Here is a 25,645-nt window from a genome sequence, read left to right as displayed (position 1 = left end):
TAATAGTATAACTGGCTGGGGAGCAGAGCGGCATAGTGGTTAGCACTGTTGCCTCACAGCAAAAAGGTTATGGGTTGGAAACCCAAACCCTAACCCATCAGTGTTGCCAATTGGGCTTCTTTTGATTAAGTTGGGCAGGGGAAAAAAGCTTTGGGCGGGGGAGATGAAGCCTAGTCTTTACTATGAATTGGCTAACATCAACCCGAAGTGGGACAAATACAAATAATATTATCTACAATCATTTTTATTTGTGGCATTTTTGATGGTTATGGGCAAGTTCTAAGTTGTGATTGTGATGGAAACTTTCAGGTTTATCTAGCAACACTGATCCGCAGCCTGGGGCCTTTCTGTGTGCAATTTTCATGTTCTCCCTCTGCCTACGTGGGTTTCCTCCAGGTACTCCAGTTTCCTCTCACAGCCCAAAGACATGCTTGTCTAGGTTGATTTGTTACTGTAAATTGCCCGTAGGTAGTATGAGCATGAATGGTTGTTGGTCTTTGTCTGTCTCTATATGTTGGACTGGTGACCTGTCCAGGGTGTACCCCACCCTCACCCAGAGTAAGCTGGGATTGGCTCCAGAATCCCCAGCGACTCAGAAAAACGTTAGAAGATGAATGAATTAATTAATAATTAAATGTGGGTTAAACTAACCAAAACTGCCTGCAGCTGCTTTTACTCAGTCTTCTATGTACATAACAACAATGAGCCAGTTGTAATGAATCTGAAAAAAATCTCTCCTCAGGAAACTGATCCCCACGAAGCCCAGATCTTTACAACTTTTGGCAGACGACCACAGAGTGAGGTCGGAAAGTTCCTGTGGGTGCCTCAGTTTGAGTACATCAGAAAATGTTCTCCGAACAAGCCTATAGTGTGCATCGCCTTCCTCAAAAATCCTCAACAAAGCATTTGCTTTTTGAGGTGTTATCTGTTTTGCAGGGGAAGCATTGAGCCACTTTTTCACTGCAGCAAAAACAAAACTTTTCAAAAACAAAAACTTGCTGGCAGGCAGGTTCGCTTTGCATTGGTCTGAGTGCAACCCATAAGGTGCTGATTTCGGTTTTTCATTTCAAAATACGACTAAGTTATCATTAAAATCAATTACGTATGATGAAAGTTTTGTTTTTTGGGGGGTGGGGGTTTATTATTATTTTTTTCCTTTTTTTTAAAAAGTGAACTTAATTCCATTCTTCTCTTGACCAAAAGGTTGGAAAACCACGTAAACTTCAGCCTGCTGCAGGCTCCGTAATTCTGTGTAATTAAAAAAAAAATACCAGTAAATTTGAGCCTGAGAACTGTGGTGACAAATAATATAAAAAATAATAATGACTGGAACGAGCCTTGGTATCAGGCATTAGGTCTACCTCCCATGTCTGGCATCTCTCGGGAATCCTTCCAGAGCATCAGATGGTAAACTCTGAATGACTCAGCCATTGCGCGTTCATGCATGGTCCTTAACTGCCACCTGCTGGCCACAGGCAGAAAACGATGAACTGCACTTCATACAACTAAGAGGTAAATAAGTCACTTATTTGCCATCATGTTAAATGGTTGGCAGATACATTACACAGAAGCCATCTACCTTCACAGACATTCAAGAACCGGTTTAACAAATCAATTCAGTGCCATAATCTAAGTTTAAACATCAGTCCTGAGCAATAATGAAGAGATCTCTGCACGGACTTAAACCCTAATGATAAACACATGACAGTCTTCCCACTGTCTGGGCCAGTTATAAAGAGCAGACACAATACAATCACATGCATTTCGAAAAATGACACCCTGATACAAAAGGAGTATGAAAAATTACATGGAATAAGGAGCAATGAGAGCAGATGGATCCTGAACTATAAATGTATAACAAATGAACCAGGCAGGGGGCTCAGGACCATGCCAGACTCTCTCCATCAATCACTGGTCTAACAAGAATGTTGTCATTCCAAAGAGAAAGGCTTCTAAGGCGGCAAATTCCTCACTCAGAGAACAGCAACATAAACCTAGACACAGACACACACACACACGCGAACACATCTCCTTGCAGACAGAGATAGAAGGGCACGAACACTAACAAAGATGGTGTCTTTGTGGGTTGTTTGTTGTGCAGCTTTCGTTGGGTTATGAACTCATCAAACAGCCTTCAACTCTGTTTTATTTTCCATTCGCCCCTCTCCTGCTTTCATGTTTGCCTCTATTGTCCCTGTTTTTTTCTTTTTTCTATGGCACACAAACAGGGTGGCTCCACACATTGTTGTTAGCTGGCCCAGCATTCAACTCCAGAGCCGAGTGAAACATGTCAAGAGCATGTCTTTTGCCACCAGCAGGTGACATTTTGAAATACTTTTAATTTGTTGACAGATGCAAAATTTTTTCCAAATATTCCCCAATTTCATTGGCCCGAACACACAATACATAAAACTTAAATATCTGTCCAGCCAATTAGCAAATTACATTGTCATTAGGAACCATTTTAGCTGAAAAGGTAATGCTACTCTCTGCCCTCTCCGGAGCAGAAAGGATCACCAGCGACCACCTCCACCCTGGAAACCACCTGCTCAGCCTGCTGCCCTCTGGGAAGAGGTACAGCAGCCTCAAAGGCAGGACAAACAGCCTTAGAGCTTCAACCCTTGGGCTGTCAGGACACTAAACACCCACAACTCCAAACAATGCAGTAAATAGTATATGATGTGTAAGTGTCAAATCTACCTCACCCAAGTGCAATTATAACATGCTGCTTTTATTTATGTATTTATCATTATCTATAAGCACTGGTTGCTCTGTTTTATCCCTGTGCACTGTTTGTTAAATATTTGCATTCTTATCTCTTTTAATGTACTTTCAGTGTTGTCCCCAGAATTTTGTTGTACAGACACTGTATAATGACAATAAAAGCTATCTTATTTTATCTTTAGCGTCACTGCTAAAATTTTTAACCTAATTTATTTATATTTTATTGAACTCAGGTATGATTTTAATATTAGAAAAGAGCTACCCATTTGATCCGGAATTCTGTGCATATTTCTGTAGTTTCAACACGCAAACTATCTATTGATTTTTATTTGAAGGAATACTGGAAGCGAAACAGAGATTTTTTTTTTTTTTTACAATGTGTTAAATTCAACAATGTTTGAAGGCTCTCTCATGTTGATTAATCTGCTTCTCCCAACAGCTGTAAAGAGCTTTACAGGGAATATTAGCTCGTGTATATCTCTCTTGGTCTTCATCACAAGTTTCAACAAAGAAAGGAAAATCTCTGAATAAATAGAACCCACTGTGCACATCGTGCTCAGCATAATAAAGCAAAGCATTATTTAGCTGCTTGGGAGACATGTGTTTTCAATTTTGTTTGGGAGACCAAACAAGAAGAAGAAAATGATATTTGGACTGATGACATTAATCGAACAAGTTTATCAAATCAATTTAAAAGGCAATGATAGTGTGTTCACTATCTCATTTATTGTTCAAGTGTGGTCTCTTTGAGGTGAGTATTAAATACATATATCACATTCCACCTGGGTGCATGACATCGTGAGCAGTGAGTCTGTGGGTAAAATCTTGGAACATTTGTTGCAATTTTTTTTTCACTTTGAATATAAAGCCATTTTTGATATATTGGTGTCCTTGTCATAAGGCTAGAGGTTTAGAAAAGTCCAGTTAATTTAGCTAATGAATTATTCTATCCCTAAGAGTAACTTTCAATACGATTCCCATCTTTTTCTCATGGAAAAATGCAACAAGTACTTCCTGTAATTACACAGTTGTTGAGAATTGTCACCTGAATGATTCTTTTTGTTAAAGAAAAGTGTGGTGAGTGTTTTATTATCCAGTCCCCACTAGGGTGTGAATGGGGCTTTATTCTTGTTTCTGTTTGCTTCCTCTTCTACCTTACACCTAAACACCTCTCATCCTAATCCTCTTTGCTGTTGCAGAGAGTCTTTCCTTGTTCTATTTTAATCAGCGATCGTCTTTTGACCACTCTTTGGCCTGTACTTTCCCGCTGCATTGCCTCACTGCCTCTTCATTGTTCCCTATAGATGACCTCACCCCTCTAGCCAGGGCCCCCACCTGCAATCAATACCACACAGTTGGAGGTACCCAGCGGAGGGGGAGAAGGCTGGGGACATCACATACAGTCCTGTCCAATAAACACATTGTAAGTCTAGGCTGTGCTGTCAGAGTCCACTGAATCACAATGAGCCTACAGTGTGCACACTGGCTGAAGTGAAACCATGTGCGAGGGATATCCTGTTGTCACAGGCCTGGAGACGTTCTTTAAGACTGGAGGAAAGAAAGGGAGGAGACAGAAGAGGAGGAGGACGAAGGGTGATGGTGGCACTGCACCCATCCTTGTTTCACTCTGAACCCTGCTGTCCTCTCAGGGTCAGAGAGTTGGCTGTTGAGTGAACAATGACCCTAAGATCACGACACACACAAGTATGTGGTAGACATTTTTTTTAACTTAATTTCAAGTCAAAAATACATTATTTTAATTTTCCCTGACAGGTGGACAGATACATATGCTACATCATGCAATAAATCTGTGAATTAATGGTATTGCATATTTCTGGTGCCAGTAATATGCACATGAAATAACCCTAACCCTAACCCTATTTCAGGTGCCATCAACCCCGCCAACAACATAAATCAATCTAATCGAATCAGATTTATTTATACAGCGCCAAAGCATAACAGAGTTACATTAAGGCACTTTACATATAGAGACCCAACAGATCCCCTGATGAGCAAGCACTTGGTGACAGTGGAAAAACTTCCTTTAAGCGGCAGAAACCTCAGGCAGAACCAGGCTCAAGAGGGGGTGACCATCTGGCTCGACTGGTTGGGCAGAGAGAGAGAGAGAGAGAGGGAGGGAGAGAGAGAGAGAGAAGGAGAGAGGGAGGGAGAGAGAGAGAGAGAAGGAGAGAGGGAAGGAGAGAGAGAGTCATACAGAAATGTTTTAAGCCACCCAAGCGGAGACTGGAAGTTGGTTCCATAAATAAGGAGCCTGATAACTGAAAGATCTACCTCCAGATTTACTCTTGGAGACTCCAGACCACAAGTAAACCTCCATCTAGAGAGCAGAGTGGCCTAATAGGACAGTAAGGAACTATGAGCTCTCTGAGATATCTGGAGCTTGGCCATTAAGAGCTTTATATGTTAACAGAAGGATATTAAATTCTACTCTGAATTTTACCAGCAGCCAATGGAGAAAAGCTAAAACAGTCCAATTGGGGAGGTGGCCAAAGAAAATTACAGTGTCCAACCTCGTTTTAGCAAAGTTACACACATTAATCTTTGTGACCTCCGACTGGCAAAGTCGGGTGTCATTACTGCCAATGTGAATAGCAATTTTACCATATTTACATTTATCCTTAGCCAGCAGTTTCAGATATGACTGGATGTTGCCTACTCTGGCCCCCGGGATACACTTGACTATGGTCGCGAGTGTCATTAACTTCACATTCCTCAGAATAGAATCACCAATCACTAAAGTTGTTTTTTCAGTTTCAGTCGGTTTGTTTGGAACACACAGGTGCAGTAATGCAGCTCATATCAGACTTGCATCACCTTGAAAAAGGAATAATAACATGCTGCACCACCTCTGCTATCGTTTTCCCCCTTGCCATGAATACGGTGGCCAAGTCAGCTGAAGTGGAATGCAGAAGGCAAGTCAGGTGTACATCAGCCACCAATAAATGCCTACATGGACAAGCCAGGGATGCTAAAGTGTCAGCAACTGGCATCGTGCTGAGGACAGAAAGGAAGTTGAGAGTGGAGAAGGCAGTGGACGTGGCATGCATGAGACAAAAGGTGCTAATGGGCACTCTGTCAACTGACAGAGCGGGTTTGGGCCACTTCCAATGGACCCAGGTCGGCAAGGCCCAGGGCAAGGAGAGACACCACCTTCTCCAGGAGGAGGTCCAAGCAGGTGTGGAGGAAGAGTGAGTGAGCAATACAATAGGACTCTGGCAGAAAGGAGTGTGGAACAGATGGGAGAGTACACTGCAGCACAGGATCACTTGGTAAAACATCATGCAGGCAGATTTCTGTCATGTCCAGTTCCTGGTGCAGGCAGTCTACCACACCTTGCCAAGCCCAGCAAACCTCGACATCTGGGGAAAGAGTGAGACACTTCCTGCCCACTTTGCTGTGGAAGATCATTAAAGAATCTCCCCAGTGGCTGCCCAAAGGATCTGTCAGATGGCAGCTATTGGAGGCGAGATGACCAGGCGCTTAAGGTAGTTGCTGCAGGCACCAAGGAAAGCAGTCACCTTCATCAAAGTTGGAGAGAAACCCCAGACACAGGCAAAACAAACAACATCACTCCTCCACATAGCCTCTGATTAGCAGCTGCAGGCTGACCTGGGAAAATGGTTGACATTCCTGCAGCACATTGAGAAAATTCAGAGGCTTCAAAACACCTGTTCATGCTGGAACTGACAGTGTCTTGTGTAAAGTGCATTGAGGAAGCCAACAAATGGAAATGTGCCAGGTACCAGGAACTAGAGGAAGAGTGCAGGGGCAGAGGCTGGAAAACATTCCACCGATTTGCAGGACCTTCTTTCTGTAAGTTCCTCACTCAGTTGGGCATCACAGGAGCACACAAAAAGAGGGCCATTCAATCAGTGAGACTGCAGAAAAAACAACGAAGTGGCTATGGTTTAAGAGGGCTGATCCATGCGTAGCTGTTGGGACTCAAGTCGACCTGATTAACCTTGGCTGGGTCACCTGGGTGAGGGTATATGTTGTGAGACCAGAAACATCTTATGACCCCAGGTCACAACACTGATGATATGTCTAAATGCATCCTGGAGATGTTTGTACAGTATTAAATTCATTAATTAAGTTTATTGAAAAATAACAGTAAAATCATTCCACTCATATTTTGTTTTCTTCTTCCTCTCCTGAAACCTAAACAAAATTTACCTAATTTTTAAACATATCTTCCTATTCCAGAAAAGTAGGCTCAGAGTCACTGTATACAATATAAACACATATTGTCGGCAATATTGGCAACATTTTGTTCTCAGTTGGTTCACTATTTTTATAAAATGCTTGAAGATCCCACTTTCTGCGCAATTTCTTCACAGATTGGACATAATATCCAGCATATTTTTTACACAGTTCCTTCTCCACATTAGTAAAATATTGGTTCAAGTTAACATATGTGCTTTTATATCTGTATCCATATAAAGAAATTGTGTACTTCATTTTATAGGTCAAGGTCTTGTGAGAATTTAAACAAACATACATATATATATATGAAGTGGTAATACTCAGCAGGCATGTGCTCCAAAGAATATGCAGCCTTTCTTTGACTCACTTGTACACAAACATCCTCATAGTCACTTGCACGCTCTGAGCTCCCTCCCGGCTCAGCCATAACAAGGGAGAGCAGTGTGAAACCAACACAGCCATTATCTTCCTTCTTGCCATCCCGGCGCTCTGCTTTTTCTCCCTCTTCTCCCTCTACCCCCACCCCCTTGTGCCAGTCTTTCTCACAACAGAAACAGGAGTCTCATATCTGAATGAAAGCAACATGGCCGCTGTGTTTAAGAGCCTGCTTTAAAGGTCACTGGTTGGGTTATGAAGCCATGTGAATACCAGCATGGCTCTATAGGTTAACTAGTCTTGCTTCAGTGGTCAGGCACACTGAGGAATGCTCAGTGAATAAAATGTCCAGAGGACTGACGATTTCTCTTCTCGCCATTCTTATTTTTAAATTCTTTATTAAAAAGATTTTCTCTCTTTTAGCCATAATGCCCCATCCTCCATCCATTCACTATGGAGCCAAAGCTGACGATGAGCTCATATAGGTGTAACAACCATTATTTTTGGTTATGGGAAAATTGAGTCCTAGGTTTCATTATTTTTATGTTCTGCTACTTCTCTACTATATTTTTGTCTTGGGGTCAACCATGTATCTTCCTTAGACAATTGCGGTGAAGTGGAAACCTTCCCGCCTGCAGTCATGTCACCTCCCAAGGCTCTAGAATTATAACTCAGGGAGCCTCTACAGCGGGCCTTGCTTTGCTGCATCACCTTCATTAACCACAGTGTTGGAAGCTTCTCTGTCATCCCCGGGTCGATGACTTGCCTTGCAACTCCAGCTTAAGTTCCCCAACTTTATTTTTCTACTTATCTGTTGTGAGGACAGAGGGAGGCAGACACAGAAGGAGAAAAGAGGAGAGGGAGGGAAGGGAGATACTCAGGGCTTGAGCAGTGTCTTTTAATCTGTTATTCTCCCGTATTGGCACGGGTGTCTCCAGTGTGGGTATTAGGAATCCAGACAGAGTGATGGAGCTCAGCAGTGACCCCGAAGGTGGCTGAGGACTGGAGGAGGAGAGATGAGGAACAAAATAAATCATCTCTGTGGAATGAAAGAGAGAAAGACAGAGACACATAGGAGCAAGTGTGTGTGTGTTACAGACAAGCTATATCAAGAAAAGTGATAGGGGCCAGAGAAAGTGAGGTGTGGCTAGTGGTAATGGACTTGTTGAGGTGGGGAGTGGTCTAAATCCTGAAACATGACCTAATAAATCTGAAGGTTAGCTCACTGTGCTGATAACCAGCTTGAGGTTGGAGTGTAGGAGTGCTGCCACCTTCGCACTTGGTTTCCACATGGACGAAAGCATCAGATAAATGAACGATTTCATGGTTCTGAGAATTCAGGCCTATCAGCTCAGGCCATACTCCTCAGCATGCAGTTATTCATCTGCTGTGTTGCTTCTGAAGGAATGGAATCCTGCAGTGTTTAATTGGTGCTGGATGTATTTTTAAATGACCCAGTAAGAAAAAGAATAGTCCATGCATGTTATTTCTGCCTTTATTCATTGTTGGAGCACGTAAACATCAGTTAAACATCATTCACTTCATTAGACTTGACCTGTAACTGACTGCAGCATCAACAAACACTACAAATTAAGATATTAGCTAAAATGTACCAGGACTCTACATTAGACGTGTGGTCAATTATGAACCCATTCTGCACCCAGCGCTGTCCTACTTGGCATAAAATGATGCAATCGATAGATATTCTGATATTCTACACTCTAAATACTCATACTGATAATTAATTCTCTTTTTTTTATCAATAAAGAAGATTAACATTTTAAACATGAATTCTATATTTAGAATCCAGATGTGAGGCATGTGCTTAAATTAATGTAGTATAATACCGCCATGCGCAGTTGTTGCTTAGTATTTTGCGCGCCACTCAGGTTCCCTGGAAACCATTTTCATCTTTGCTACTTAGAGTGTTTATAATGCATAATATATTATACTATATAATATATAGTATTTTGTTGTTTTGTTTAGTATTTGCAGTGCATCTTTTTAATTAATAAAGATGATTTTAACAATTCTTTGTGTCCATTTGTGCTTTTAAATTGTTGTGCATTGAAACCAATTAGGAGGCTGTGTAATATTTAAGCAAATACACAAAGGTCTCTTGGGGAGACTCTTGCTTTTTTTAGTACTGTAAAGCATGAGGGTACTAAAGAAAAGCGAGGTATGCTTACAACCTACCTGTTATAAGATATTGGATCAAATCCCTTGTTTAGCCATTTATTCTATGTGTCAGGATCCTCTGCATAGACAGAAACATTTACTTTTCTTTTAGTTTTTTGCAGAAAAAATATCTATTCAAGTGTTGTCCTTCTACAGAATCAATATCTGTTGCAGGAAAGAAGTCATCACTGAAAATGCTCCAAAGTCTTGATCAGCGACTTTCCCCTCAGAGTCTTCCTCACAGTGTCACCCTTGAGTCTCTGCACTGTTGTTTCTTCAGTGTTTTGTTTCCCCTGCATTTCCTTCCTGATGCTTTATGTGTCAAGAATGCTTCCTGGCTCAAGGTCATTCCTCCTCATTCACCCTCCTCTCCTTGATATATTGATGACAGTAGAGCAACGGCTCTTGGCTGCTAAAGCAAAATCGATATCCCTGAGCGCTTGGTGCTTGTGCTCTAATATCCTCCAAACACCACCTGCCAAAATATTTATGCTGTATTCATGGGAGATAGTTAGAGGGAGACAGGGAAGAACAAGGAAAGACACTGCTGACAGCCTGGTAGATTCTGAAAGAGTAAGCTTCGCAGCTCAGATCACAGCAGCTCATTATTTATACTTTTTGCAGCTCTTATTAAATGTTATGTCAGTGCTGTGCAGCACTCAAGTGTGGCGTAGAGTGTGAATATTATTGATGTGCAGGTTAGGGCAGGAATGACCCATTTGGAGGGGAACCTTTTTTTTTCCTTTTCCTCCAAGACTGAGGGCGGCTATTTGTGCAATTGCTCTGTTTACTTTACAAAGACAGAGAGAGTAATGGGAGTGGAAAACATTGGAGGGAGTGAGCTCAGATAAATGATACAGCATTTGCTTCCACAAGCGCCGTTCTCCTCTCCTGCACATACTGACCCACTAATAGATGGAGGATGTTGCCACAGGTGTTAGGTCTGACAGCTTTCAGACCTACCAGATGGGTATATAGAGCAAATACACTCAGTGTTAATCTCCAGTTGTCTTTTTGCCCTTGCTGCTAGTTTATGTGTCAGCTGTATGTGTTTGTATGAGGGGTATTGATTGTTTGACCTCTTGACTTGTTAGACTCCCCCGGACTTCATCCTCCAAGACAAATAAAAGCGAAGAATGAGGGGAGGCCTAGGGGCTTTGGTATTCTGGCAGCGCATGTCCCATTGTGGCCCTGTCACATCTTGGCAGTTGAAACTGGAAAGCTGAGCAAGAGAGCGCAGAGGGGTCGGGGAAGGGGCCTTGGTTAGGCTTCAGTGGTTAACATGCAAATGAATGGTCTAGAGAGGTCAATTAGGTCAACCTCTGTAATAATTCAGTGTCAGATTAAAGCATCATTGATGCATGTGTGGGTGTTTGTCAGTGACTGTTCAGGGTTACAGCTAGACTTTTACCATTCGTTTCATTAAAAAAAAAAGAAAAAAAAAACACAACAAAACAAAAAGAGAAACCCTAAGTGACTGCTATATGGTGCCTCAAAACCCTGCAATGCCTGTCTGTTGGACATAAGTCAAGCACATTGAAAGAGGGAAACAGAAGACAGGGGAAGTGAGAAAATGAAGAGCAAAAGAACAAATGATGATGATGGTGAAAGGCTGACTTGATTGTGTGGATGGGGAGGTTGTTTGGGTATGATCAATTCTGCATGATAGCTTTCTCTTTTTTTATTTTATTGATATGAGCCCTGGGGAGGTAAATGCCATCACGCCCCGTGCTATAGATGTCTGCTTGGTGGGCAATTGATTGGTCTGGTATTTGATCCTCTGGCTCACAGTGAAGGATGGGGTGATGGACTCATGAGAACACTCACGGCCACCCCTAGCCTGTCGTTCAGATCCCATTCTTTCTGCTCCTTCCACCATTTATCTATCCCCCCGCTGCCATATTCGTCACTGTCTTGTTTCCCACCCAAGCACCTCTTAAAGCCACAGGTGGAATGGGATTTTGTGAGGTTTAAAGGGTGTGTGCATGGTTCTGTTGTACTAAAAGCCATATAAGTGGCTGCTCGCTGAAAACATCCACCTATTAAGAAGCCCATCAGCTTTCAGTGGTGGTGGTTCCTCTGTTTTCTGAAATATAATAAAAGTGATACAATGAATGGCCTTTAGTTTGCTATTTCATCCAAGGAGTACAAAGATACCCTTCCTTTCAGTCCTCTTGCGGAATATATTTATTTAACTGCCAAACAAGGCTACTATATTTGATGATGTATTTCACAAATGTGGAATAAGAGAAAGATAATACAAGGAGAGATCAATTGCATTATCAATTTTATAGTTTAATAAGATACTCCGTTCATATGAATTTTAAATTCTCCGAAATGGGTGATGAATGAAAAAGATTTTTGCATTACCACATGGCATAGAAGTATAAAATACTCTATTGCAAGAGGACAGGGAGAATATGAAGGCTGTAATTGGATATCGGTTAATTAATTAGTTCAGTGAACATACTATGAATCACATCAGGTCATAAAACCAAGATGGAGCAGAGTGAGGATTGGCCCAAGGTGGTGATGCAGATATTTAACATATCAGCGTGAGCAGAGGGACGTTCTCAGCAGTCTGCAGTGCCACCATGTGGAGGTTGAAGGGGCTGAGAGAGATAATGATTCATTTCCCAAGTGTTGATGTTAAAATGAGATCCCCAAAGAATACCAAATCTTCTGTATTTCCAATGAAATTAATTTAAAACTTTTAATCAAAGCTGAATACATACATACGCTGGTCTTCTCCTTTGAAAAGAATGCTCTTAAGGGGAAATTGTTAGATTTCTTTAATTGTTAGGAGGCTAAACACTTGGTCACTTATGGTGGTGGCTGTTGATGAAACTCCTTCCCTGGTGGGAGTCTCTGCATGTAAGCATGTTTGGGGTGAGAGAAGCTCAGAGTTGCACTTCACAACCACCTCATATTACCAAATTTATGGAGACATTTTGTTGGCATGCTCTAGGTGAACATTAGTATTGTAATCCTCAATAATCCCAACCAATGTGATGGCAGACAAATGTGACAGCTATAACTGTACCTTCCCTGTGGCGAGGATACGTTTTGAGGAGCAGGAATGCAGGAATGTGTCTGGTAGTCTTGCCAGCCATGCGTCAGTGTGAAGGATGTAACTGAATATTTGATTATTCATGCTCGCAAATTATATCCAGAGTCCCAATTCGTTGTCTTAACTTTAGTCAGAAAGAAACACTTAGGTATAATGATGTGTTTTCAGAGGTTAGATGTGCACTCAGATTCTTAACCCCTTCTGTGTTTCACAGTCTATTAATAATCTAAACTAAGTTAACTTAACTTAACAAAATGGAAACAAACTAAATCAAGAATAACCTGATATGTTGTATTTATAAAAAATATTCAAACACTTTGCTCTGAGACTTGAAATTTAGTTACCATTCCTCAGCCCGTGGTAAATCCAGCTGTTTGGACATAATTTGGAAAAGAATACACCTACTTATACAAGGCACCACAGAGAGAAGGACAACCTGTATAAACATAGATATATGTCGGGCTTTGGTTTTTAATTCAAAGTGTTTTTATTGTCAATTCTTGTCATGGGTTAAGAAGTCTGGACCCACGATGCAGACAAGACACTGAGATTACAGGTAGCAAAATGAATGTTTTATTCTACGAAAACAAGATAGGAGAGCTGGAGCTGGGAGTGGGGTTGCTGGGTCTTGAGGTGTCCAGAGGTAATCTGAGTCTGCAGGAAATAGGGTGAGGCCGGATCAGGAGGAATGGCGTGCAATGTCTGGAGGAGTAGCGTCAAAGAAAAAGGAACTGGAAACAGGAAAAGCACAAAACTGGGTTACAAAGTGAACAAGGGAACGCTGAAAAATACTAGGAGCCAATACATTGTACCACTGAGGTAAGCTGACAATCTGGCAATGAGTTGTGAACTGGACCCGGGTTATAAGCAGTGTGGAGTGAAGGTGGCTTGATTGCTGATGGCTGGCAAGAAGCTTGATTACCCATGATGTGCAGGTGTGCAGGTGAATGGAGAATACCGCTCCCCCCAGCTCACGACAGAGAAAAACAAAACAAGACAAAACAAAATCCTGACAATTCTACAACATGTACAGGACACACGTAGAATCAAAATTGCATTTCTCTGAGACCCTCTGTGCAGAAAAACTAAAACAAGACATAAAATATAAATAAATAGTGCAAAGGATGAAAATTGCACAAAAAGCACAATAGCAGTGACACAATGCAAAGTCCAGGCATTTGAGTTGAAAAAGCCTAGACTGATAAAAGTGATTTGCTGCAGTGATGGTTTCCCTTCTGGAGCTGTCTAACATCTCTACACAGGATCTTTGGAGCCAAGCCAGGGAGGGCATTAGGTTCTTTGTCACCTTCAGTACTAAAATACTTCTGGCCTGATGGCTTGGTTCTGTGGACAGCCAACAAAGAATGATGGAAACTGCTCTGCCCATAAAAATCATCAGTGCAGCAGTAAAGCTTATATATCCTTCCACAGATATGGGCTTTGACACAATGAATTCATTGTTTTCCTGTCCAGGGACTTCTACACAAGTATGCTTACTAATAAAATTGAAAACACTTTTGGTCAGGTGATATTTTAGTTTTTCCTTTGAAATTTAGTTGCGTCAAATACATAAAGAAATAAAAATAAAACAACGCCACAGTAACGAATTGCTGAAATTTGGGGGATATAACACAAAGCTTTTAGAGATAAAATGGTTTGTTTTTGCCTCTTTATGGCCTGATCGCATCAGTAGCAGGCATTAATATATAAACTGTATACTAAAAGTGCATTACCGTACAGTGTAACCACTCATGGTTATGATATCCATATTGTTATTATTATAACAACCCACCACAGCGAAAGCGGATGGCGACATTGTTTTCTTTTGTGCCGGAACCTGTTTGTGAAATTGCATTTTTTCACTCGGACGCTTTTGTGTGCTGCACTCAATGTTAAGGACGGAAAGAGTTGTCAACCCTCGGTACAACAATAGTTAAACCAGGCTGAATAATTCAAGTGTGAGGAGGAAAAATGTTTAAGCTGAGGTAAGTTATGAAACAAGCGCTGTTCATTTTTAAACGTGTTGTACGCCCACTCCTGATGTAGCTAGCTCACAGATAGTCTGTTCAGAGACTAACCGCTATGGTTGTGACTCTGGGTTGCTTATGTCAAACAACTAGAAACAGGTGTTGTGTTATTAAACGAGGGGACGACTGAACGTCGACCTGCTCTTCCGTGCTGACACATCTGAGAGATAGAGAAAGGTACTAGATTATCATCAAACTGAACCTAACGTCTTTAAGAGCACTTGTTCTGTTTCGTTGTTTTTTTTTTTGTTTTGTTTTTTGTGGGGGGGGTCTTTCGAACAACCGTGAACTCTTCACATCTAGCCCACTGGCATGTGGCTGAGCGGGTTTGTCAGCAGAGCCTCGGCTCATATGAAGCTAACAGTCGCTCTGGTTGTCTGCAGGCGAGTCTGACTCCTCCGGGTGAAGATGTTCTGTCTCCGGCTGAAACGGTGGCTCCAGCCTTGGTCTCAGGTCTGCGCTGTGTCCCGGCAGAGCGCCCACAGACTGTCCTCCATCCTGCAGGCCACAAAGCTCCCGCCACAGAAAGTCCAAAGCTTGCTGTACCCCTTCAGTAAAGTGGAAGAGTTCCTGGATAGGTAGTGCACTTTGTGTTACTGCCCCTGCCTTTTTGGGTTATGAGCATGTACTCTTACGAAATATATGTTTTGCCACGCTTGTGATGTGGGATCGAAACTTTCAGGTCTGTGGACAGGACACAGTTCCAGCTCTTTCATCCCAGTGTGGAGGACATGGTTCAAGCAGAAAAGCTCTTCATCTCCTCCAGGTCTCATAAGATCGATTATTACTCATCTGCAGAGAGGATGGGCCACTTGCCTGCCCTGCAACAACCAGAGGTAAATGGCAGCTATATCATGTTCACTGCTCCCAAAGTGTGTGTGTATCAGAACCTTTAAGATAATGTACTTAACTATGTATTCAATGAAAACTAAAGGTTGAAAAGTGTTATTGTGCAATGTTTGGAGAGTGTTGTTCAGTTCAAATTGGATATGTCCATTTTCTTTAACCAAAGCCAACTAGTGGCTTTTTCTGCAGCCTCACTGGCAGATTGAAGGGCCCTCTTCTTGGCTGCTCCTGTGATGCCCAACTGAGAAAGGAGCTTACAGAAAGAATGTCTTGAAAATCCTCTACAGCCAACTTCTCTGCCCCTACACTACTCCACTGGCGCCTCTCATTGGGTTCCCCAATGCGCTCTTCCCAAGGCACAAATACAATGCTTCCTGAGGTTCCAGCATGATCAGGTGTTTTTGGGCCTTTGAGGTGATGGGCTATGGAGGGAATGTTTGCCCTCTTCCCAGCTCAGCCTGCAGCCACCAATCAGAGGCTGTGTGGAGGATGCCTGTTTTAGCTGAGTCTGGGGTTTTTCTGCAACTTTTATGAAAGTTCTATGGTGCGTGGTGGTCTTTGCTGTCGTTAATGACTGAAGCTCTCGAGAGAGAGATAGATATATATATATATATATATATATGTGTGTGTGAGCCACAGGCCTGTGTTATGGTGCCTTCAGCACCAGCATTTTAATCTGTATATTAATTTGTATGTGCATAGAGGAATGTGAAAATGTAACTCTTTTCTCTTAGTGAAACACTGTTTCCCTTGTTGCTTATCTCGACAGACAAGGTATTTTTGAGGAAGTTGTGCTTAAACAGTGTATTCACTGCAGTCATTTACATCTGAATTTTTTTCAAACTCACTTCCTGCTCTCTTTGTGCTCAGCTGTGAGCAACGCTTCCTCTGGCTGTTCTTTCACTGACGCCCTTACGTTAATTTGTTTTCATTGCTATAGTTACTGGGACAGAGAGGGCTGTATGAAGGGGTTAAGCAACCATTTTGTTGCTCTTGTCACAATTCTATATTGAAATAAAATTTTTACCGTTTGAAACAGTAAAAACCTTAAAAGGATGTAGGTGGAGTAGGCAGTCCATCACAAACACCAGCAAAGTAGACTGTCTGTTGTTGAGGTTGTAGTAGGACACTGCAAGAAGAATGTGACAACATATGGCCTCCTTCATCCATATATCCATATATCTTCCATATCCTCCATCCATATATTCTTATTTTTACAGCTGCCCAGTTGTGATCAGCTCACCTGAGACAGATGTTAACATGAGGTATGAACATGTGTATTTGACCTAAAGTTAAAAACATAAAAAGCTGTAGCTGTAAAAGCAAGATAAGTCATTTTTGTTCAACAGTTAGAGTTTGGTCACACTGTCCTCCTTCATCCCAGAATATGGAGACAGTCTGTGAAAAATGTAGTGTAATGTCTCTTTACCCTTCTGGAGCCAAATACATAATTAAGCAGGAGCTGACGCTTGATAATAAATGAGCAGATTTCTAACCTTATAGACCAGAGAGTTCACTGGAGGCATCAGAGTGGAACACTGTTCTTGATAGGACAACAGGGTCTCTTTGGCATGCTGAGTTAGTTACCACTCTGCCCCTCTGCCCTGTCAGAGGATGATGTATTTGTAGCTCACTTGCAGCACCAACCTCTATCTATCTGTCTTGTGTCAGAGAGATGGATGAGCCTGAGCAGTTTTCTGTGGGAATCTGCGGTCATGATGCCACAGCGGCAAAACCTGAGCACCCGGTTGCAGCAGCCTGTAACAGTTGGAGCAGCTGAGTAATTCACTGGATGGGGAAATAGATTCAGCACAAAATCTTCCAAAAGAGATTGAAAAGTTTTTATCAGGGCATTCAATTATTAACGCAGGCACAGAGTCAATTGTGTGTAGCACAATTTAATGTGTGTTTGTGTTTGTTTTTCCAGATGGGTTTCATCGGAAGAAGCAATGTTGGTAAATCATCTCTCATCAAAGCTCTGTTTTCCCTAACTCCTGAAGTGGAAGTCAGAGTCTCGAAAACTCCAGTAAGTAGCATTCAGGATTCAGTATTAATAATTTCCCACCAAGCCAAAGTGCAGCAGCTGCACATCTGATGAAATTTGTATGAAGCTGTTGCTGCCTTTGGTGCACATGGAAAAATATGAAACCATCGAAATTTATGATTTGTGTGAAAAATGGTTCATCATCAAAACCCTTTTTCCACCATTCAAAAAGCCCATTAAAACCTGCTCGTTTAAGGCCTTTGTCTGCTTTAAAAAAAAAAAATCTATGATCAGCACTAAGCTCAAGATCACATGAATAGCAATTTTCACCCTTTTTCTGAGCTGTTTTGTCTTTCAGTGCAAAAAAGTCCTTCCCAGCACGATGCTGTTACAGCAGTAACACAGCAGCTGCATCTGCTTCTGGACAAAAGAGTGAGCTGGGCATACAAAATAAATTTTAAGAACACAAAATGAAATGCCTGAAGTGTCTCAGTCACTTTGATATCTGTAGGAAAATTATACCAATAATCACTTATAATTATATGTATGTATTATTTTCCTAATGAGTTTTTGGTCACAATCTCCAGTTTCAAGTCTTCAAGGCAATATGATCATTTTTAAAGATGGTCCCATTTAGAGGAAACGGAACATAAACCAAGACATGGAGTAGTGCAACTACAGGATTGGTTCAGATCCAGCACTCACTCCCCTCAGCGCCAAACTTCTTGTCCAATTATGGTTTCTGACCTACATAGCGGTCATACAAACTGGAGACTTGCAAATCAGTGAGTGACATCATGGTAGGTCAACACTTGATGTGATCAGATCTGTAGCCAGTCTACATTGAAACTAGAGGCTCACTCTTTCTCCTCTGAGAGTGTGTGTGCTCTACAACTGATGGAATTGTGCTCTGCAGTGTTGTTGCAATTACAAAAAAAATGCTCATTTTGGTGAAAAGTGTACAAGAGAAATCCAACAGCATGACAGCTATATGTGTCAAGAGCAGCTCCAGTAAATCTTTGCTGAAGCTAAATCAAAATGTAATGAAGAGATGTGTTTGAAACAGGTGAGTCAATAGCTCCGAAATTAAGTTTCTTCTCATGAACTAAATGAAGCAGCCACTGAATCTTATCATAATGCTTCTGCTCAGTGTGATAATGTGTTCAATCAGTTTATTTCGAGCTACACTGAGAGTGAACTAGACTGTTGATGAAATCATCAGCCTGTGGTGAAGGCATTTGGTAGAGGTCTCTGTGTTGTTAATATGAATATCAATTGCAATTAGGAAAATCTATAATTAACAAAAATGGGATTAAAATCGAGTCACTGCAGCTTCTGGAGTGTGCTCCATTGGCTTGGTTTCCATGCATAAGGAAAAACCAGTCTGGCAAAAAAAGTGGATCCAGTACCTCAAACGTTGGTACTATTGATCATCTAAATGCAACATTAGTGCTCGTTTTGCAGTTTCTTTGATCCTTTTTTTTTTTATTTTTTTTTTTAACACTCAACTTCCAAGTCTGTCATTTAATATATGTGTGTGTTAGTGAGAAAAAAGTTTTTTTTTTCTTTATTTAATATAGTTATAGTAGTTTAATATAGTTAAAATATCTTTAAATAGATAAGTGTTTTTGTGTACTGATCCCATCCCGAAATTGCTAATTTAATTATGCATTCATTCATTCATATATCCATCTATCTTCTGCTTACTGGGTCACAGGGGGTGCTGGAGCTCACATTGGGGGAGGGAAGAATACACCCTGGACAGGTCGCCAGTCCATTGCAGGGCCAACACACAGAGACAACCAACCACTCACACTCACACTCAGACCTACAGACAATTTAGAGTCAACAATCAAACTTAACATCCATAGCTTTGGACGGTGGGAGAAAACCCACATAAGCATGGGGATGACAAGCAAACTCCACACAGAAAAGCCCCAGGCCCAGGACCCAAACCCACAACCTTCTTTTTGTGGGGCAACAGTGCTAACCACTATGCTGCCGTGCTGCTTAATTGTGTATTATTTAGACAAAATTATTTTATGACCATTTAACACCCCTTAGTCAGAGCTAGAGTTGGTTCTGGTGGACTGCTGTTTTCTTTTGACCATCTTTCCTCCTGTTATGTGACAGGCAGTTTATTGTTATTCTTTGGTTTTGTCATATTTCAATTGGAGTCTGTTGCTGTGGCTACTTGAGATTTTTGAAAGATTAGGTACTTGTGTTATCACTCTTATTTCTTATTCTTGTGAACTCTTTGTTTCCCTCCTAGGGCCATACAAAGAAAATGAACTTCTTCAAAGTGGGAAAAGCTTTCACTATCGTGGACATGCCAGGCTACGGATACAGGGCACCCAAAGACTTTGTGGATATGGTGGAGCCATACCTTTGCCAAAGGAAAAAGTGAGACATTCACAGTGACTTCCGGTAGCTGCCTGGAGAAGGAGTATTATGGATTATATACAGTTACAGAGCAAACAGCCTGCATTTTAGGGATGTTGGGAGGACCAAAGCAACATTCTGATTCACTACATACTAAATTTCCTGCCATGAGTTAGATGTAAATCATAGAAAGAAATACTACATCCTTATTGTTTCAGTCAGAGCCCATATCTACATCCAGTAGAGATGCTATGGACTGAGATGATGATAGGTCCTCCTACACCATGAGAATGATTCCGATGCTGAATCAAATTGATTTATATTGCATCAAATCACATGGAGGAACTTTGTGAAGGAATTTTAGACATAGAGCAGGTCTAGACCAAACTCTTCATGGAACTCAACAAATCCTCCTAAGAGCAAGCACTTGCCAACAGTGGCAAGGAAAAACGTCCTTTTAAGAGGTAGAAACCTTGGGACGAACCAGGCTCTTTCTGCCTGCCATCAGTCTCAACTAGTTGAGAGTGGGGAGGGGGGGAGGCAAGAGCAGGAGGAGAGATGAAACAAAATGTAAGCAAAACTGATATAAGTACTATCTTAGCAAAGGAATAAGATTGGAATAAGATTGTGGGCGTGGCTATTGTGATTGACAAACTGGCCACTCAAGCCATGTACAAGTACGGAGCAGGTCAGGTTCAGCCCTAAATTCTCGTCAATCACTCTAATATGACCAGAGACATCCTTCCAAGGTGGAGGCATCACAATGGTGATGTCACTCTGGGTCTACAGTTGACATAAACAGTGCTTAGATTTTCCCATCAAATAATTCATGATGCCAAGAGACTGTCTCCATTTAGCATCTTGATAACAGTTTTCAGTTATTGAACCGAACTGTTTACAAAGACAAAGCTGCAGAATGACCAGTCAAAGGACCAACATTTGCTCACCTCTGGAACACATCTTTAAACAGACATTATTTCGACAGACTGACCATGTCTTCTGAACAATGACTGTGAAAAGAATGTGGTTCTGATTGTCCTCTGCAGACAGAGTTGCTTGCTTGGGGTTGTTGTTCCCAGAGGGCTTGACGGTTGAACAGAGTCAGCTTATGCCAAGCTGTGATAATTAACTATGGCAAAGCTCATAGAATTGTTAAGGCACATGTCTCATTCCACTTCTGTTCCGCTGGTGCGCAATATTTCTTCTTCAGCACCTTCTGTTCATTTATCTCTTGCCTTGAGCTGCTGTTCATGCCTCTTTCACTCAGCATGTTTGCAGCATTGGTATACACTACTTGTATGTTTCACAGTACCACCAACATGTAGACACATTTTCTCTTCATCTCAGATCGGAATGAGAGCTCTCATGGTGTATTTTGGCTACTTTTGCATTCTGCTCTGCAAAGATGAAAAAGATGAGAAGGAACAAAATCACTGTATCAGAATGTTGAAACCAGAAAAATTGTACTTGTGATTTATACTCTAACATCTGGAACTCATACCAATGTATCATTTGTCACACAGAAAATGGGTGAAAAATTAACAGGTCAACCCTCATTTTGTGTTTGTACAATGCAAAGTGGAGGTGGTGTGGATAAATAACTGTGTCGTCTGGCCTGCGTCTGAATCACAGTTGTATTTTGTTTTTTACACTGAATAATGGAAATGGACACTTTCATTCATCACTGAAGACACTCTGTTAACCCACCTGTGTAAGTGAATATTATTCTCCTGACAATGCGTCCTGAAATACTGCACCAGTGACTTAACAGACTTTTGTTGGTCAGATTTGAAATAATTCGCCACTGTCTCAAGATAGTAATACTCCAACAATGCACTTGACTACACCACATTATAAAAACAATAGACCCATGGGAGCTCAGATGGTCACAAGTGTTTTTCTTTCTGAAACGACATGAGCATTGGAAGGGTAAAAGAAAGCAATGACAGTCAGCAATAAGCAAAAACGCACTTTGTGATGTAAGATATGACTACAAAACTCCAGGAAATAACATAAAGAAATTTGTCAGCTATTAGTGTTGTCTCCAGATGTGTATGTAATTTGGAGTGTGCAATAATCTGAGGATAATGCAAGGCTAATCTGATCATCCATAAAATTGACGTGCAACTCCTTTATACGTTGTCAAAAGTTAAATGATAGATGGCAGAGGACATGGATTGGTATGTGTGTGGCTTTTTCCTTGTTGGAGAGCACTGGGAGAAGGAAAAGGGCTGAGGCAGACACTTTAAGAGAAAATAAATAATGGTTGAGTCTCCAACTGAGCATCTGTGTTGTATGTCATACATCTTCTTTGGTTTTTCTCAAATTCAACTGTTTTTTCTTTCAGTCTTGTGAGGACATTCCTGTTGGTTGACGGCAATGTTGGTCTTCAGAAGGCTGACCTGATTGCCCTGGAAATGTGTGAAGAGTTCAGGCGACCGTATGTGGTAGGAGACACTTCTTCAGTAGCAGCCACCTCTTTTCTGTTTGTAGTGAAGCTTTCCAAATGATTAAGGAGAAAGATACTGAACCCTTTGGAATTGCCATATTAATGTCTTGGGAACTGCCTGAAGTGTGGAGAAACAAGTAATTCAGAAAATAGACAAGAGTTTGCTCAAAGTGAATGGTAGTACAGAGTACATCATGGACTGTACTGACTCTCCACCATCTGGCAGAGGTGGAGAGCAGTCAGACTAACCAGACTTTACCCCTCCTTTTTACATTTGACTCATTCTTTTAAGTCCTCAACATTATGTCCACACTGAATTAATGCTGAACGCTCCCACTCAGCTATTTAAAAACTGCTGTCCCCTCTGAAATGCCACTGCCCTGGCATTATAATGAAGCACCCACACTCTCCATCCTCAATTATTCATGCCACCACATTATTAAACACTTTGACCATTATTAAGACTGTCAAAGTGTGGGTTGAAGATGAACCCAAACTGCTGGAATAAGAAGGCATGAAGCCACAAGCTGGAACACGCACTTGCAAATGCGAAAAGTTGTTGCTTTGTTCAAGGTAAGATATGCACCAAACAGCTGATAATCCTGTACCATGAGTCCAGTGAAGGATCAACTTTAAATGAAGAGACCTTACCCATGATGCAGTGCAGCACTGTTAATTGGCCAGCAGGTGTCATAAGTTTGTTGTGGCTTTTGTTGCTAAATCAACACATTCAAATCCCAGAAAGGATTCAGTGATTTCCTTGACTCACACATTGGAATAAACACTTTATTCTGGATTTGTATGACTGACTGACAAATCTGTTATGTCTGTGCTCTTGACGCAATCAAGTGCTAATGTGTTGTCATGCAGATAATTGTGACGAAGATTGACAAATGTGGTCTTGGAGTTCTGCTGACAAATTTAATGAACCTTCAGGAAGTGGTGAAGACACAGACAACAAGCTGCTTTCCACAGCCTTTCCTGGTCAGGTGAGACTTTCTCTGATCACTGACAGCAAGACTCTGATTGTGTGTCTGTTTGTTTGTTTGTTTTTATTATTATTTTAATTAGAGTCTATGAAAAGACTCAAATCCACAAATATTGATTCACTGGAATCATTGATCTTCCCCCTAAAGTTTTTTACTTCACTAATTAATTCCAGTCCACGCCCAGGGACGTAGCTCAGTGTTAGAACGCACGCGTTGAATGCCGAGGTTCTGGGCATTCTCAAACCCCAGCCATGAGGCATACCAGGCTTATGCCAGTCCCAAGCCTGGATAAAGGGGCAGGGTTGCAACAGGAAGGCCATCTGTAGTAAAAAAAATATAGGTAAATCAATTATGCAGGTCATAGAGCTGACTTCTTGTGGTGACCCGAATAGAGAAAAGAAAGGGAAAAATAGTAATTATACTCTGTCTGCATTACTGTCAACATTAACTTTATTTATCCAGTTGTAGGTGCCATTTCTTCAATTTTTGATGTTTAGTTCAAGTTTAACTGTTTAACTGTTTATGTTCTGTTTTCTTTTTCTGCTACAGCTCCCTCCAGTTTTGGGGGATCCACCTCCTGAGATGCTTCATTTGCCATCTGACGGGGAGCATAATGTTAACAAACACCTCTTAGAGCTGTAGAGAGGCCAGAGAGTGAAGCATGGACACCGTCTCCTGAGTCTCTTACAGCAGAGGACCCATTTTGGGTATCAATTTCTTGTCCTCATAGAGCTACTGTAATTATTATTTGTAAATAAAATGCAAGTTTTGTTGTTGTGAGTCAGAATTCCTTTTATAATTGTTGGTTGTCATACATTACCAGAAAGCTCATATGCAGGTATACAGAAGCATGTCGTGCACATAACACAACTCTGTGATTTTGAAACATGTTGCTCCTAAACTGTGAGCGTTCACTAGTAAAGTCCTATGGGAAGATTTGGGAATGTGGTGAATTGAATTTTTTTTCCCATTTGGCCTCAAAAGCAGGAAGTCTGTTAAACTATCAGACCCGACTTGGTTGGTTTTGCACGGCTTTTCTCAGGTCTGTTGAGGTCAGGCTCCTGCTAAGATCCATTCAAGTCAAAACCAGTTCATCATATGAAACCAGTAAAAAGCATGGACATCACTATTCCTAGGCTTTGGTGAATTAAGAGTTAAATGGTTCTCTTGTTTGATTGGTAGCAAGAGAGAGGGGTGAAATACAAGTGAACAAGAGTCTCTTAACAGAGCTAACATTAGTTAAGTTAGCTATAGTAGCATGCGCACCTTCTTAGTGTTACACATAAATGTTACACAGGAGCAATAACTTCCTAAGTTTATGCTATAAACTAAATATTACCAGATAACATCTATCTAACTTCAATGTAAACATAGCATAAAAAGTAAGGACATTTGTTTGGTAGTTTATTTATTTGTTATAACAATGCTTGCAATAACTCCTATACAGTTGAAAAGCCAGTTTATCTCCCTTTTAAGTGGTGCCACGTTTGTAAGGAACATGCATTTGTGGGATGGGCAGCAAAGCTGAGTATGGGTGTTGTGCCCCGGAAAAATTTGCCAAATCTCTGTCAATACCAAACAGCTTCTTCTACCATTCACTCTTTTTCAGTGTTTGGTGGACTGGATGACTGAAGTTTGAAGAAACCGCAGTAGCGTGTGGAAGAACCACACACAGCCACAACAGCCTCATACCTCCTCCTCATGCTGGTTCCCAGCCTGGTCACACACCGCTGTAGGATAGCATGCCATTCTTCAGCCATCATTTGTTGCAAGTCAGCCAATGAGGTTGTGTTGGTCAAGGCTGTTGACTGTCTGCAATATTTTCAATGGACTACCAGGCTGTGAAAAAACAGTGAAAAATCACAAGTGGTCATGTAGCACATCAGTAGCTAAGATGGATTGGCGAATTCTACAAGCTCTTAAGATGGCTGATACTTCCAGGACTTTCACTGAAGTAGTAAAACAGATCTGGACTAAACAGTGTCAGAGAGCCCACATAATGAAAGGATGGATGATAGTGGGTCTGCAGGGCTGGAGTTTGAGGCATGACTAATAGATGTGACTGCTTTGTTGTGATATCTCCTCTATAAACCCACAGAAGGTTGTTTAGGTGCAAGCTAATGTGTATCCTTTTTAATAAAAAAATAAAAAGTCCTGATGGCTGGCTCTAAGGCTGAAGGCTGTGGTCTGAGCACGTTGATACTGTCACAGTATTAAGCCTAAATGACAAGAACATTAGATAGGAAGACGGGAGAAAATTGTAACCAGGAACCAAAGTGAGAAAAGAATGATTAACATCAGCATGTTGATTATGGAGAAACAGTAAACTTTCACTCAAAGGGTCAGCAGGCTAGTGTGGGCTATAACGTCACAAAATCGATTAGTTTGTGATACGAA

General features: G+C 41.3%; 1 protein-coding gene across 2 annotated transcripts; it reads left to right on the top strand.

The window, feature by feature from the left end:
- The first annotated feature begins 14,422 nt into the window (after positions 1-14,422).
- gtpbp8 (GTP binding protein 8) lies at positions 14,423-25,400 on the top strand. 2 transcript variants are annotated; one of them, XR_003840312.1, is made up of 9 exons: positions 14,423-14,556; positions 14,982-15,176; positions 15,281-15,434; positions 17,372-17,470; positions 19,701-19,831; positions 22,158-22,257; positions 23,130-23,248; positions 23,798-23,955; positions 24,858-25,400. XR_003840312.1 is itself a non-coding variant. In XM_029492970.1 (8 exons), exons 2-8 carry the CDS (start codon positions 15,007-15,009, stop codon positions 23,880-23,882), a joined length of 858 nt encoding a protein of 285 aa, XP_029348830.1. In that variant the 5' UTR covers positions 14,423-14,556; positions 14,982-15,006; the 3' UTR covers positions 23,883-24,041. The 2 variants fall into 2 exon arrangements, 1 of the variants encoding a protein (XP_029348830.1); XM_029492970.1 differs by lacking the exon at positions 24,858-25,400 and having other exon boundaries at positions 23,798-24,041.
- Positions 25,401-25,645: the final 245 nt, after the last annotated feature.

This window comes from Echeneis naucrates, chromosome 21 (genome assembly GCF_900963305.1).
Source record: "Echeneis naucrates chromosome 21, fEcheNa1.1, whole genome shotgun sequence".
Lineage (NCBI taxonomy): Eukaryota > Metazoa > Chordata > Actinopteri > Carangiformes > Echeneidae > Echeneis > Echeneis naucrates.
This window is presented reverse-complemented; position numbering and strand designations above follow the sequence as displayed.

Bases quoted from the DNA above. Each gene is read 5' to 3' on its own strand.
- gtpbp8 (XM_029492970.1), top strand. From the start codon at position 15,007: ATGTTCTGTCTCCGGCTGAAACGGTGGCTCCAGCCTTGGTCTCAGGTC. The intron at 15,177-15,280 runs GTAGTGCACTTT...CGAAACTTTCAG, and splicing joins GTGGAAGAGTTCCTGGATAG to GTCTGTGGACAGGACACAGT. The intron at 19,832-22,157 runs GTGAGACATTCA...TTTTTCTTTCAG, and splicing joins TACCTTTGCCAAAGGAAAAA to TCTTGTGAGGACATTCCTGT.